Consider the following 12,342-nt stretch of genomic DNA (forward strand, 5'->3'; position numbering starts at 1 on the left):
ACTGACAATAGAGGCTACTTGACTTTAAGTATTCAATCATTGGAATTCTAGTCACTCTAGACAACAGACTAGCCCCTACCCAGAGGAACTGGTTTATCAGAGGAGAGAAAACCTTGGCAACAAAGTCACCTGGCAGGGGTTTGTACTCGTGTGGAAAAGCTGGCAAGATGTCATGTGACAGAAGGGGCTAAAGAATTTTAAAAGGACAGCAGCTATGCTGCTCAGAGGCCATTTTCTCCAGTCCATGAGGGAGAATCGATCCAGCATATAATGTCTCATGAGACAGGAGACTCCCAATCTGGACACTGATAGTCCCTAAGAACTCCCAAGAGAAGGGTGAGCTAGAAAGTGAGGAAACGGATGCAGGGCTGTGCGTGTACTGCTTATTGCTTTGTCTGTATGGTTAAGTATAAAGGAGCATAAATGTGTTTAGACTCTGTGCAAAGTGTCTCTCTCTGTATGTTAACTGCTTCACAGCTACTACCTGCCCTGAGAGAGGTAAACCAGAAGCTTCACACCTTCCCAGTGGAGTTCTGGGGCAGGGTGTGTTTAAATATGGAGATATCTGAAGGGTCATTGCTGTGCTCAGAGGGGTTAGATAGCTCTCAGAAGGGGTTGCCAGACAGAAGGCCTACATCCTGAGAGCATGCTCACAGACTCTGAGATTGGGGCAGTAACTGGACTCTGTTCAGGATCTAGGGGCATGAACATACCTTGGGGATCCAGAGACGGAGAGGCTCAGATTCCCTTCTCAGCAGTCTGATGGGTGGCTAGAAGGGATCCCCAGCCAGCCCTGTGACAGCATGTGAGACCGTTGAGGCTGGTATTGTTGATGGAGTTGACCGCAATAAGATAAGAGGGGACATAGGTAGGGAAGGGCATGATAGGGAAGGTGAGGTGAAAAGTCTGAGTTTCATGAGGTGGAGAAGGGGGGGCCTGTGGAGGGATTTCAAGGTGATGGGGAGACATAGTCGAAGCAGTGGAACAGGAGGGTGCCTTTGCAGCACTTTGAATGGAGTGGAAAGGGTAAAATGGCAGCAGTCAAGGTTGGGAAGGAGGAGGAAATGATAGTAGTCCAGACACAAGATGATCAGAAGAGACATGGGCAGAGTGGATTACCACTGATACCCAGACCAGGAAACATAGCAGTATTACTACTACTGCAGATTCCCCACTTCCTTTGTAGGGAATTAGAGCCAGAGTAGGGACACAGGGCTTCAGTGCAGATAGCAATGGACATCCATATCACGCAATATTTATCTGGTTTGTTCCCCACACAGTTCATAATGGGAACCTAATCCCACCCCAGTGACATAGTGTGAGATAATCTCTATGAGGAAATCTCTGTGAGGATTTCCCCCCCTCCCCACAGCAATTTTTTACAAGGAAAGGGACAAGCTAGTCCACTGTTAAATGGTATTCAGATAACATCTCTGCTGTTGAGAGGTTAGAGCTCAGAGAAGTATCCAAGTTCTTTAGACTCGGAAACTTGGAGTAACAAGGACACCAAAGACCACATTCTATTCTGTTACACCTGGGTTGGTCCACAGCTGTTTCAGAGGGGCTGGTGTAACTGATACCAAAATGCAGCTCTAGGCACCTTACCTGGTAAAAGCAGTCAACAAACACAGCTGGACCACATCATTTCATGAGTGTTTAATGCTTTGAAATTAAAATGAAGACTCTGAAATATGAGTAATACCATTTGTTGATGAAAATACCTATTTTAAGATAGGTTTGTTTTACAGTATTTCAGAAAATGCTTTAGGGTGTAATCCCATACAAATCTCTCTCTCTTTTTTCTTTTCTTAGAAGAATGTTAATGTTACCCACTTGGAAGAGAGTTCTGGCACAAGCATGGATCAAATATATAATGTAGCCTTCTTGAGAAGATAGGAGAGGAGAATGTAAAATGAAATATGGCTGCTTAGAAGTGAAGATTATTTTCCTTGGGGGATTATATCATAACTTGATTTTTTTTCTTTTTTTAATGAAAATTCAGTCATCTGAATATTTAGTTAGCCCAAGGAAGAGTTTCAGTTATCAGTTAAAGAGCATGAGAGTGTGTGTGTGTGTGTTCATTCCATTCATTGAAGATCCCATATCTTAAAATGAATAAGGATACCAGATAATTATCACTTTATTCTTTATTAAATTGCTGCTTTTCCTGGAGTGCTGACCGTGGCAGCTGCTCTGCTATATTCAGTAACTTGTTACAGAAAAGAACTTTGATTTTCACCATACACTATAGTATCAAGTGAGCAATAGGTTAATTTTTAAAAAATTAAATTCTCAGTAGAAATTCCTTTTATTCTGGAATCACCAAGTGCTTAATGATTTTGATGTTTTGAATTTCCCTTCCTATAAAGAAAGACAATATTCAGAGATACAAGTCGAGTTTATGATTGGAATATTATGAAAAAGTTTGTGTTGCTGCTCTGTACCATTAGTAAAAGAGTGCATTTCTTAGCGTTCACATTCAAGACAACAAATTGGATATCCAGAAGATGAAAACAAGCAAATTAGCAAACCAGAAGATTTTCAAAGAGCCATTTATAAATGGGAAAATGTTCTCTCCTGAATATTAAAAGTGTAGGGTTCATAAAGTTATGCCATATGTTGCACTTTCAATCAGGATTTAGGCCAATCGTAGAATCCTAGGACTGGAAGGGACCCCAAGAGGTCATCTTGTCCAGTCCCCTGCACTCAAGGCAGGACTAAGTATTATACACCATCCCTGACAGGTGTTTGTCTAACCTGCTCTTAAAAATCTCCAATGATGGAGATTCCACAACCTCTCTAGGCATGGGAGGTGGTTGAACCCCCCATTCAGGGAGGCTACCCTGCCGACCCCATCCTTTCCACCCAGGGCCCTGCCCCCCCGAGTCACCCCGGCCAGTCTGAGCTGCCCTGGCCGGCCTGACTCACACCAGTCGCCACGGCTAGCCTGACCCCATCGGACAACCCCAGCCACCCCAAGCCACAATGGTGGGCCCAACCCCAGCCAGCCGCCCCAAGCCACTCCATCTAGCCTGAGCACCAGCCCAAGCTGCCCCTGGCTGCCCCAAACTCCAGGCCACAGCTGGCCCTCTCCCATGTCCCAACCCCCTGCCCCGCCCCAGCCCTGATCCCCCTCCCACCCTCCAAACCCCTTGTTCCCAGCCTGGAGCACCCTTCTACACCCCAAGTCCCCCATTTCTGGCCCCACCCCAGAACCCAGGAAGGGGTTAGGCCCAGGAAGTCTGTGGTAGAGATGGGAATTGAAACAGCATCTTCCATGACCCAGACTGGTATCCTAACGTTCTTTTCAGACCGTTAGGCTAAGCCAGACCATTAGAGCAAGTTTTAACCTCAAGTTAAACACAGAAGGGAAGAGCATTTCCTGTGAACTCATCTACTATGTGCCTGCAGTTCTGGGGACTTATAGGGTATTGTTCATATCTGAGGTCTCTTTGAAAATAATGTTAAACACCATCAAATCTATGGAGCAAAGACTTGATGCTAATTGCCTGTGCACTATAGATAGTGAAATTGAAGGACAAAATGGAAAAACTTGAAGGAAACTCTCCAACCGTATGTTCCCACTTTAAGAGTTAAATTAGACAGCATTAAGTATTTATTAGAGCATAAGCTTTCGTGAGCTATAGCTCATTTCATCGGATGAAATGCATGCGATGAAGTGAGCTGTAGCTCACGAAAGCTTATGCTCTAATAAATTTGTTAGTCTCTAAGGTGCCACAAGTACTCCTTTTCTTTTTGCGAATACAGACTAACACGGCTGCTACTCTGAAACCTAGCATTAAGTATGTTTCTGCTTTAGCAGTAAAGGGTAACATTGCTTTACATAGGAAATTGAGGCCACAGAGAACAAGTACAAGAGTAGAAATCTTAAATTAATTGTCATTGCTGAAAGAAACAATGATATTGAAACAACTAATAATAAGACTTGCTAGAACTAAAGTTTGTTGCCCACTTCAAAGTGGGCAGAGCATGCAGCATGTTCAGTAAGACTGGAGGAGCCCATTGTGAGGTATAAATCCCACCAATGTATTACAGGATGGCTAGACCTTTCCATTCAATAGAAGTTAGAGGTTGGGGGCCAAGATTTGCAAAAATAGGAGCCTAGAGTAAGGCTCCTAAATTCAAATTTTGGCACTTAAATAAGTAGTCTAAGTTTCAAAAGTTCTGCAAACCCTACTTTTCCCATCGACCTAGGTGGAAGTGGGTGAGTGGTCCACTTATGTAGGTGCCATAATATGGATTTAGGAGCCTAACTTTAGGCTACCACTTCTGAAAATCTTAGACTGAGTTCTTTTCAAAATGAAAATGAAAAATATATATGGTACATCCACATATTTCCTCACTTTTCAGGGCAAACCCAGACACAGACTGCAGAAAAATGAATGTACCTAAATCTAAATTTGTACATGTTGAAGTGCACATTGCAGTCTTTTATTTCCACTAAGTTGCAGCTTGTCAGATAGGCATCTAAAAGTAGCCTATTGCCTGGAAAAAGAGTGACTTTGTGCCCTTGGGAAAAGGATTTAACAAAGAATTTTTAATAATCAGACTTTTGATATTTGCAACAATTTCACTGTTTTCTTCCCTTAATTGAATTTGTCTACAAATTGGATTGGCATTGGATAAATGATTTGGACAATGCTTCCATTTTAATTTTAAATTTCCTCTTTTCAGATTTGTGGTTAGCAATTTAATCCTTGTTAAGGTTATAAACTAAAATGTGACTCCTTCCCCAAATGAGATTTTAAAATGTGAATCTTGCAATAACTCTACAACATATATTTGTGTTGGTCCCAGAATATGAGTGAGACAAGGTAGGTGACATAATCTCTTTTTTTTGGACTGACTTCTGAGGGTGGAAGTTCTCAAGCTTCACAGAGTTCTTCTTGTGACAGTCTGGTTACTTTCAAACCTAAAGGAGTTCTGTGAAGCTAGGAAACTTGTCCCTTCCATCAAGAGAAATTGGCCCAATAAAAGATATCCCCTCACCCACCTTGTCTCTCTCAATCTTACACATGCCTTATTTCTTATTGTTTTATTTGTATTTTAATTTTTCATCATTTGCTTTGTATAAGATGTTACTTTTGAAAGTTTCAACAAAAAGAATCTATACCAGAATGTGATGACCCTGTCTCTCATAGCTGTGTGGTTCTACACCAAAATCTGTAGTACCGGGTAACATTAAGAGGATGTTCACTGGTCTTAGGAAAGTACTGGAATTTTTGGTAAACTGGAATACCTTGCAAAATAATAGGATTAGTGGAATGATCCTGGATTGTTTGTTTGTAATTTACGGATGAATATGTTCCATTATTATTTTTATTCATGGCAAATTTCTATCTCATTAACAGAGAAACAGCAGTTGCATTTTGTGCACTCTTAATTCTCACAATTGCTGCACTTTGGACAAGTTAACTACCAACAGTCGTGTCCCTACCACTTTTCCTCAGGAGACAAGTCACCTTGAAGAATCTGCTCCTTAAGACGAAAGACATCTACTCCTATCTGAAGATATTTACTCCACCGAGCCACCATCTCAGTTCAAAGTGCCTCATTTGCACGTTTCCCCTAAGGAACATCAATATCACTTTGAGGTGATATATTAGGTGGCAAGAATAAGTTTCAAACATAGCCAGTGCCTATCTTGGGCCAGATGCACCCATTCAGCCCCTCAGTTTTTACCTTTCATGCTATTTTTGGGTAAACCTCAGTCAAGTCAGATGTGTGCTAATGAATGTAAATGAGGCTTTTGTGACTCCTCCCATTGCTAATGTAGCAAGTTAGAAAATGTAGGCCACATATTTGCAGGCTGCACCCATCAGCAAGGGCTGTCTCATTCCCTCATGGACTTGTATAATGCATATACGCACACACACACGTGTGTGTGTGTGTGTGTGTGTGTGTGTGTGCGCGATTGCATCTCATAGATTATTCAAGTCAAGTGTGTTAGTCTAAGAAACTTAACCATCTAATACTGAAGGAAGGGCATATACATATACACCACAGAAACTTAGGAAAACGTGAAAAATTCAGGGAACTTAAATGGTCTGGAGAACACAGGATATAGCTCAAGTATTACTCCGAGGGTGGTATTTCAGAAATGTTTACTGTTGATCTAGCTCTTCTCCCATTGAAGTCAATGGTTTCCATTTCAAAATCAGTAGATGCAATTAGATAAATCATTTACTGGAATATCTTTTTACTTGCCTCGAATTTTGCTTGACGCATGTAAATTCACAGGTGAATTCTAACTTCTGCAATTCATTTAGAAAAGTTTACAACATATTCATGCTGTACTGGAGATGTTTACTAAAATAGCCTTGTTTGGTTCTTTTTTGTCTTCTAAAAAGTGGTTTCCCGGTTTTAAGTGTTATATATATGGCCCTACCAAATTCACCGCCATGAAAACGCATCACGGACTGTGAAATCTGGTCTCCCCCCATGAAATCTGGCCTTTTGCTCTATACTATACACATTTCATGGGGGAGACCAGCATTTCCCAAACTGGGGGTTCTCACCCAAAAGGGAATTGCAGGAGGGTTGCAAGGCTATTGTAAGGGGGTCGCAGTATTGCCACCCTTCCTTTTTTTGCTGCCTTCAGAGCTGGGCGGCCAGAGAGGGGCAGCTGTTGACTGAGGGTCCAGCTCTGCAGACAGCAGTGCAGAAGTAAGGATGGATGCAATACCAGGTAAGGATGCAATACCATACCATTCCATCCTTACCTGTGAGCTGCTTCTAGTGGCGGCTCTGCCTTCGGAGCTGGGTTCCTGGCCAGAAGCCACCGCTCTCCAGTCACCCAGCTCTGAAGGCAGCGCCGCCATCAGCAACAGTGCCAGAAGTAAGGGTAGCAGTATTGCAACAATAACCTTGCAACCCCCCCACAACTCCTGTTTGGGTCAGGATCCCTACAATTACAACACCATGAAATTTCAGATTTAAATATCTGAAATCATGAAATTTATTATTTTTAAAATTCTATGACCATGAAATTGACCAAAATGGACCATGAATTTGGTGGGGCCCTAGTTATATATGCACCTTGTTTAAAAGTATAGCTACACAATCTGCAACCAAAGCAATGGTGTCAGCTCTCAAACCCTTAAAACAGTATTGCCAGCTCTTATGGTTTTATCATGACTCTTATATTTGGTATTTTGTACAGGCTTCAGCTTTTGAAGTCAGGTGATTACATAAGAATCTCAGGAACTTTCTAGCCCTCATTGTGGTAGAAAACAACCTGAAACCGTGACTCCTAAAGGCTCAAGAACCAGAAGGCAAATTAAACCCCTCAAATTTATTATTTTTATAATCACGATTTTAAGTCAACCTAATTATTTTTTCCGTGCCTGACTTTTGATTTTTTGAGTGATTAGTGACAAACAATGGGGAAGGGGAGGAAGGAGAGCATGAGGATTACAAAAACATGATCACTTAAAGCTATGTCCCTTGGTGGTTCCTATAAATATATATGTATATTAACATATACACACACACCTGCATTGTGTGAACTGTAAATCTGGGTAGCAGACTTGTTTCAGAAAGTTTGATACTGTATACATTGCTTTATGCCTTTTTCATATTCATCACTGTATTTCATATGATACATCTAAACTTGATTCTTCCAGTCAGCAGAGAAAAGAACTGGACAAAGTTTTTATGTAATTATAGATGCAATAAGCCACTTTTATATTTCATCAGAAGCAACTAACAAAGAACACCCATCAGCTCAGATCCAGCAATCTACTATTTTAAGATTGCCCAGAGGAAGTTAATTTTAGGTTGAGTGCTTTGTAATTTAACTAGAAAACTGCACCAGTTTAGGATTTACTTTTGCTGACCTTAAGAAGAGCTACTACTTTCAGTTCATTACTATTTATAGTTGAAGTGTGTTTAATAATTTTCTGTGTGCACAAACCCCCCCGTGCAATCCCAGTTTACCAAATGCTAGTTGACAGCAGTTTTGTTTTGGTCTCCTGGGTTGTACAGACACTGTACTGTGATCTCATGTTAACTGTAATAAGACCCGTTCTGTGGGGTGTGGAAGAATATCTCCTCAAAAATGTCAATGTAGTATGTGTATTTTAGGTTTTAAATGGGAGTCTACTTTCACTTCTTTCTTAAAGGGAGGATTTGGGCCACTGCAAGGAACAAGGAAACAGAAACTGCTTGTGGTGCGAATAATCCTAAAAAATGTACCGCAGTATTCTGTAATAATAGTCCAAAGCTCCAGCTTACAATAGCAGTGTTTCAGAGCTACAGCTTATTTCTTTAGCATGTTGCGGTGTTTTTATCAGGGCAGCTCCTAGTATGCAGGAGGAGCCTGTGGTGGAAGGCAAATCCTCCAGTCCCAACCATCTTCCTGCTCCGAGAATCCAACTGCAATCCAACTCCCTCCTCGACCCTGAGCTTCATCAGGATGTAAAAACAGGGTCCCATTGAAACCCAAGGCATCTAAAAATTAACTGTTGAATTGTAGCTATTGAAACACAGACACATTGGGGGTTAACCCTTTAATGGCTTTTAAAGTTGGTAAAGGTGTGTGTCAAGTGTGAGCAACACTTGAATGAAGCTGAACTCCACCTAACAGGAACTCTTTAAAGCCAACTAGTTGTCAACATTCTCTTGTCTGTATTCCAGTGTTGAGAACATGGGCGGCGGGTGAAGCTTCCCCCGGGGAGGCTAGCTCCCTGTCCCATCTTTTCTGCCCACACTCCGCCCTAGGCCCCACCCCTGCTCTGCCCCAGACTCCCCCCTCCCCACTCAATCCCCTTGCCACATCCCTCCTCTCCTCCCCTGCGAGGCCCCCACTGCTTGCGCTCTCCACATCCCTCCTGTCCTCCACCCACCTCACCTGTGGGGATGGGCATGTGAGGAGGGACGTGGCAGCAGTGGACCTGGAGGGTATCGCAGGGGAGTGGATGGAGGAGAGGAGGGACATGGCAAGCAGTGGATGGGAGGGGTCTTGCAGGTGAGGGGAATTGAGGAGGGAGACGGTGGCCAGCGGGGACTTCTGGGGTGGGGGTAGAGTGGAGAAGAGGAGGGACTCAGCAGGCAGGGACGGAGCAGGTATGGCCATCGTGGCCCAGGCATGGGGTGCCGGTGGCTGCACCAGGGAAGGCTTAGCTTCCTCTGGCCTCTTATACCCACTGCCCATGATTGGCAACCCAAACTGTTCAATACTTTTCCTCCAGCTCCCCTCCTTCATCACCCGAATCCCTGTTTATCCACGCTGTAATGATCTGACTGCATCTCTGCCAGAGGGCTGCCATGCAAATGAGTTGTTACATCTCAAAGGGGACTTTCTGGTTACATTTTATAAAATCCAAATGAGGGCATAAGTAAGAGGGAGGAGGAAGTCCTTAGTGTTTATATACCCCAAATTCAGACCCATGTTTGAGTACATCCTGTCACAAATAAGTGGAGGAAAGTGGAGGATGCCATTTTGGAAAGAAGAGGAAAAACTGTGAGGAAACCTCATTCTGGGAAGTGTTAGCAGGAGTGGTGTAAGCAAGACACGAGAAGTAATTCTTCCACTCTACTCCGCACCTCAGTTCTAGGCACCACATTTCAGGAAAGATGTGGACAAATTGGAGAAAGTCCAGAGAAGATCAACAAAGATGATTAAAGGTCCAGAAAACATGACCTTTGACAGAAGATTGAAAAAATTGGGTTTCTTTAGTTTGGAGTGGAGAAGATTGAGACAGGACATAAAAGTTTTCAAGTACATAAAAGGTTGTTACAGGAGGAGGGAGAAAAATTGTCCTTGTTAACCTCTGAGGACAATAGGCAATGGGCTTAAATTGCAGCATGGGCGGTTTAGGTTGGACATGAGGGTACTTAAGCACGGGAATAAATTGCCCAAGGAGGTTGTGGAATCTCCATCACAGGAGATTTCTAAGAGCAGGTTAGATAAACACCTGTCAGGGATGGTCAAGGATAGTCAAGACAATACTTGGTCCTGCCATGAGTGAAGGGGACTGGACTAGATGACCTCTCAAGATCACTTCCAGTCCTATGATTCTGTGAAACAGGTACACACAGCAAAAAATGAGTCAGCATACAGGAATCGAATTCCCACGATGGGTGAGTACAGTCAGATTACAGGAAATCTTTTCTTTCCCCATAAATTGTGGTTGAATGATACTCTGTTGGAAAACTGAGTTGTCTGTTAAGTATGACGCTCTTCTGTAGTTTCCTGGAGCCTAAAAATTCCAGCTACCCTGCAGGAAGGGAGTATCTCTTCTACAGAAACTCAGGGTTGCTCAATGCAATTCACCATGCAGGGTAGGTGGAATGGCTCCAGGAGTGTGCTGGAGAAGATTCAGTTCTTGCTTTTCTAAACATTATATTGAAGGGAGAATCACTTTGATTTCTTGGATACAATTTCAATGAGCTTTTTTATAGTAGAGTCCGGAAGGGATTTTCATCCCTTTTGGTCACCAGTGTTAAAGTGAAAACATAAGAGAGTGAAGACCAGATTGTGAGCGACCCTGTACGGCTGCATTGGAGGGCAGAGGTCACAATGAGCCTTCCAGCTCCTTTCTCCCAGCACAAGGACCAGTTACAACATACCTTGCACAGGCACAGCTGCCAGCAATCCTAGCCCCCCAAAAACCAGCCCTGGTAGTGACTTAAGGTCACAGATGAACTGTTCAGAAGGCTATCTGAAATGAAATGATGGTCTCATTCCAGATCCTATTCAACAAGTTTCCATATCGCAAAATACCACCATATCTGGCATTCTTAGCAGTGTAGGCAGCAGTCAAGAATTGAATAATCATGGAGACGGAGCTGAACAATCGCTGCTGGAAGTGGTTCCCTCACATTGCCTTCCAAGTTTCAGCTCAGTTTGAGAGGGAAGCTTGTACAGCTGCTGTCTGCGCTGAAGCTGTTCTGCAGATCATATTAAAATGTTTTGCTATCAGGCTGTCAATCTGGCACCTCTATGAGTGCTAATATATTAAGGGGGAAAATGTTGGGGTTTTTTTTCTTTCAGAATTGTGATATACTTGATAAAACAGATAGAACCACATGCTCTGGCAAGTCTGTTACACTAATCCTCCTGGGATGCCCACCTGTCTCATTTGCTGAGTACATGGTGTTCATCCAGCATAGGTTGTGTGTGATGCAACCTGGGCCAACACCTTTAGCATTTAATAGCCTGGAAATGACTCTGTTACCAGAATGACTAAATTCAAATTTGCTTTGTCTTTCTCTTTTCCCCCTCTCCCATAGCACAGTTAGTTTTGCTCACATAAATTGCACTTGTGATTCAAGTATGGAAAGCAGAACTAAGTTTAACTACACTTAGGGAAGTGAAGGCTTGCTTCCCTCTTCTGCTTCTGTAGATGTACCTGCAATAGCAGTAAGGAGAAATAAAGTTTTTGTTTTTTAAAAGGAGGTGTGTTTATTTTAAATCTTTAGATATTTGATTAATATCTGTAGGTCTATGCAGGCAAAACTCCCACTGACTCCAAGATTTGGCTCTTTGAAGTAGATCGAATCTTGCTGACGCAAGTTGGCCAAGACTTTCAAAATGGGGCCGTTAAATTAGGCTACCCGAGACCATATTTAGGTACCTAAATAAGTGGAGCTGCTGGGTGCTCAGAAGTTTTGAAAATCAGCCTATTTATTTACATACCCAATTATAGACAAAGGAGCCAAACTTTAGGCTCTTACTTTTGAAAATCTTGGTCTCTGTAGTGACTTGTAGCCACTTCTGAGCAAAGAGGTAATAGCAGATGTCGTATTACTCTAAGCTTACTAATGTCTATTTTTACAAAAGAGACTACAGTACAATTACTAGTACATGATGAAGTATTATAAATAATTGAAACCACAGTTGTCAAGATAAATGAGCAAAGTGCATTTTGTGATACATTACCCTTGCTTTTTTCATTGTGTTTCCCACTTACTTATTTGCAAAATTCAATAATTTGCAATGGATCTCACAGTCATTAGTGTGAATTAGCAAGCTTCTACTCTATTAGCCATAAATTTGATCTTAACTAGAAAGGAATTATTTAGCAGTATTTTGGCAGAGGTTCTTCAGTAATATTTGAGAGTCATGGTCCTATAATACAGCTTGTGTGTTCACCCTTCTCATTCAAAGGAATAGTAAATTTTGCATTGAAAGATGATTTATTAAGAGTTAAATATTGGGGGACTTGCATTAAAATGTTATTGTTTTAGAGAGAAGTTGGAATAAATACAGGCTACCTCATTCTTTCCTCTGGAACTCCTGATGCTGTCAGTAGGATTTCTACATGCTTAAGGAGAACAAAATAGGACTTTAGTTTCTTTTATTAACATTGACACACA

General features: G+C 42.2%; 1 protein-coding gene across 7 annotated transcripts in view; it reads left to right on the forward strand.

The window, feature by feature from the left end:
* SAMD12 (sterile alpha motif domain containing 12) overlaps positions 1–12,342 on the forward strand; it is a 248,251-nt gene that overhangs the window by 201,375 nt on the left and 34,534 nt on the right. For 3 of the 7 annotated variants that reach the window (XM_038392676.2, XM_038392672.2, XM_038392670.2), the window contains one exon: positions 5,373–5,577. The exons of 2 other annotated variants lie outside the window; for them this stretch is intronic. In XM_038392676.2, the coding sequence (XP_038248604.1) occupies positions 5,373–5,404 (32 nt within the window). In that variant the 3' untranslated portion in view covers positions 5,405–5,577. Of the gene's footprint in view, positions 1–5,372; positions 5,596–12,342 lie in introns of those variants that run through there. 2 more of the 7 variants (XM_038392677.2, XM_038392679.2) reach the window with 2 other exon arrangements.

This window comes from Dermochelys coriacea, chromosome 2 (genome assembly GCF_009764565.3).
Source record: "Dermochelys coriacea isolate rDerCor1 chromosome 2, rDerCor1.pri.v4, whole genome shotgun sequence".
Classification (NCBI taxonomy): Eukaryota; Metazoa; Chordata; order Testudines; family Dermochelyidae; genus Dermochelys; species Dermochelys coriacea.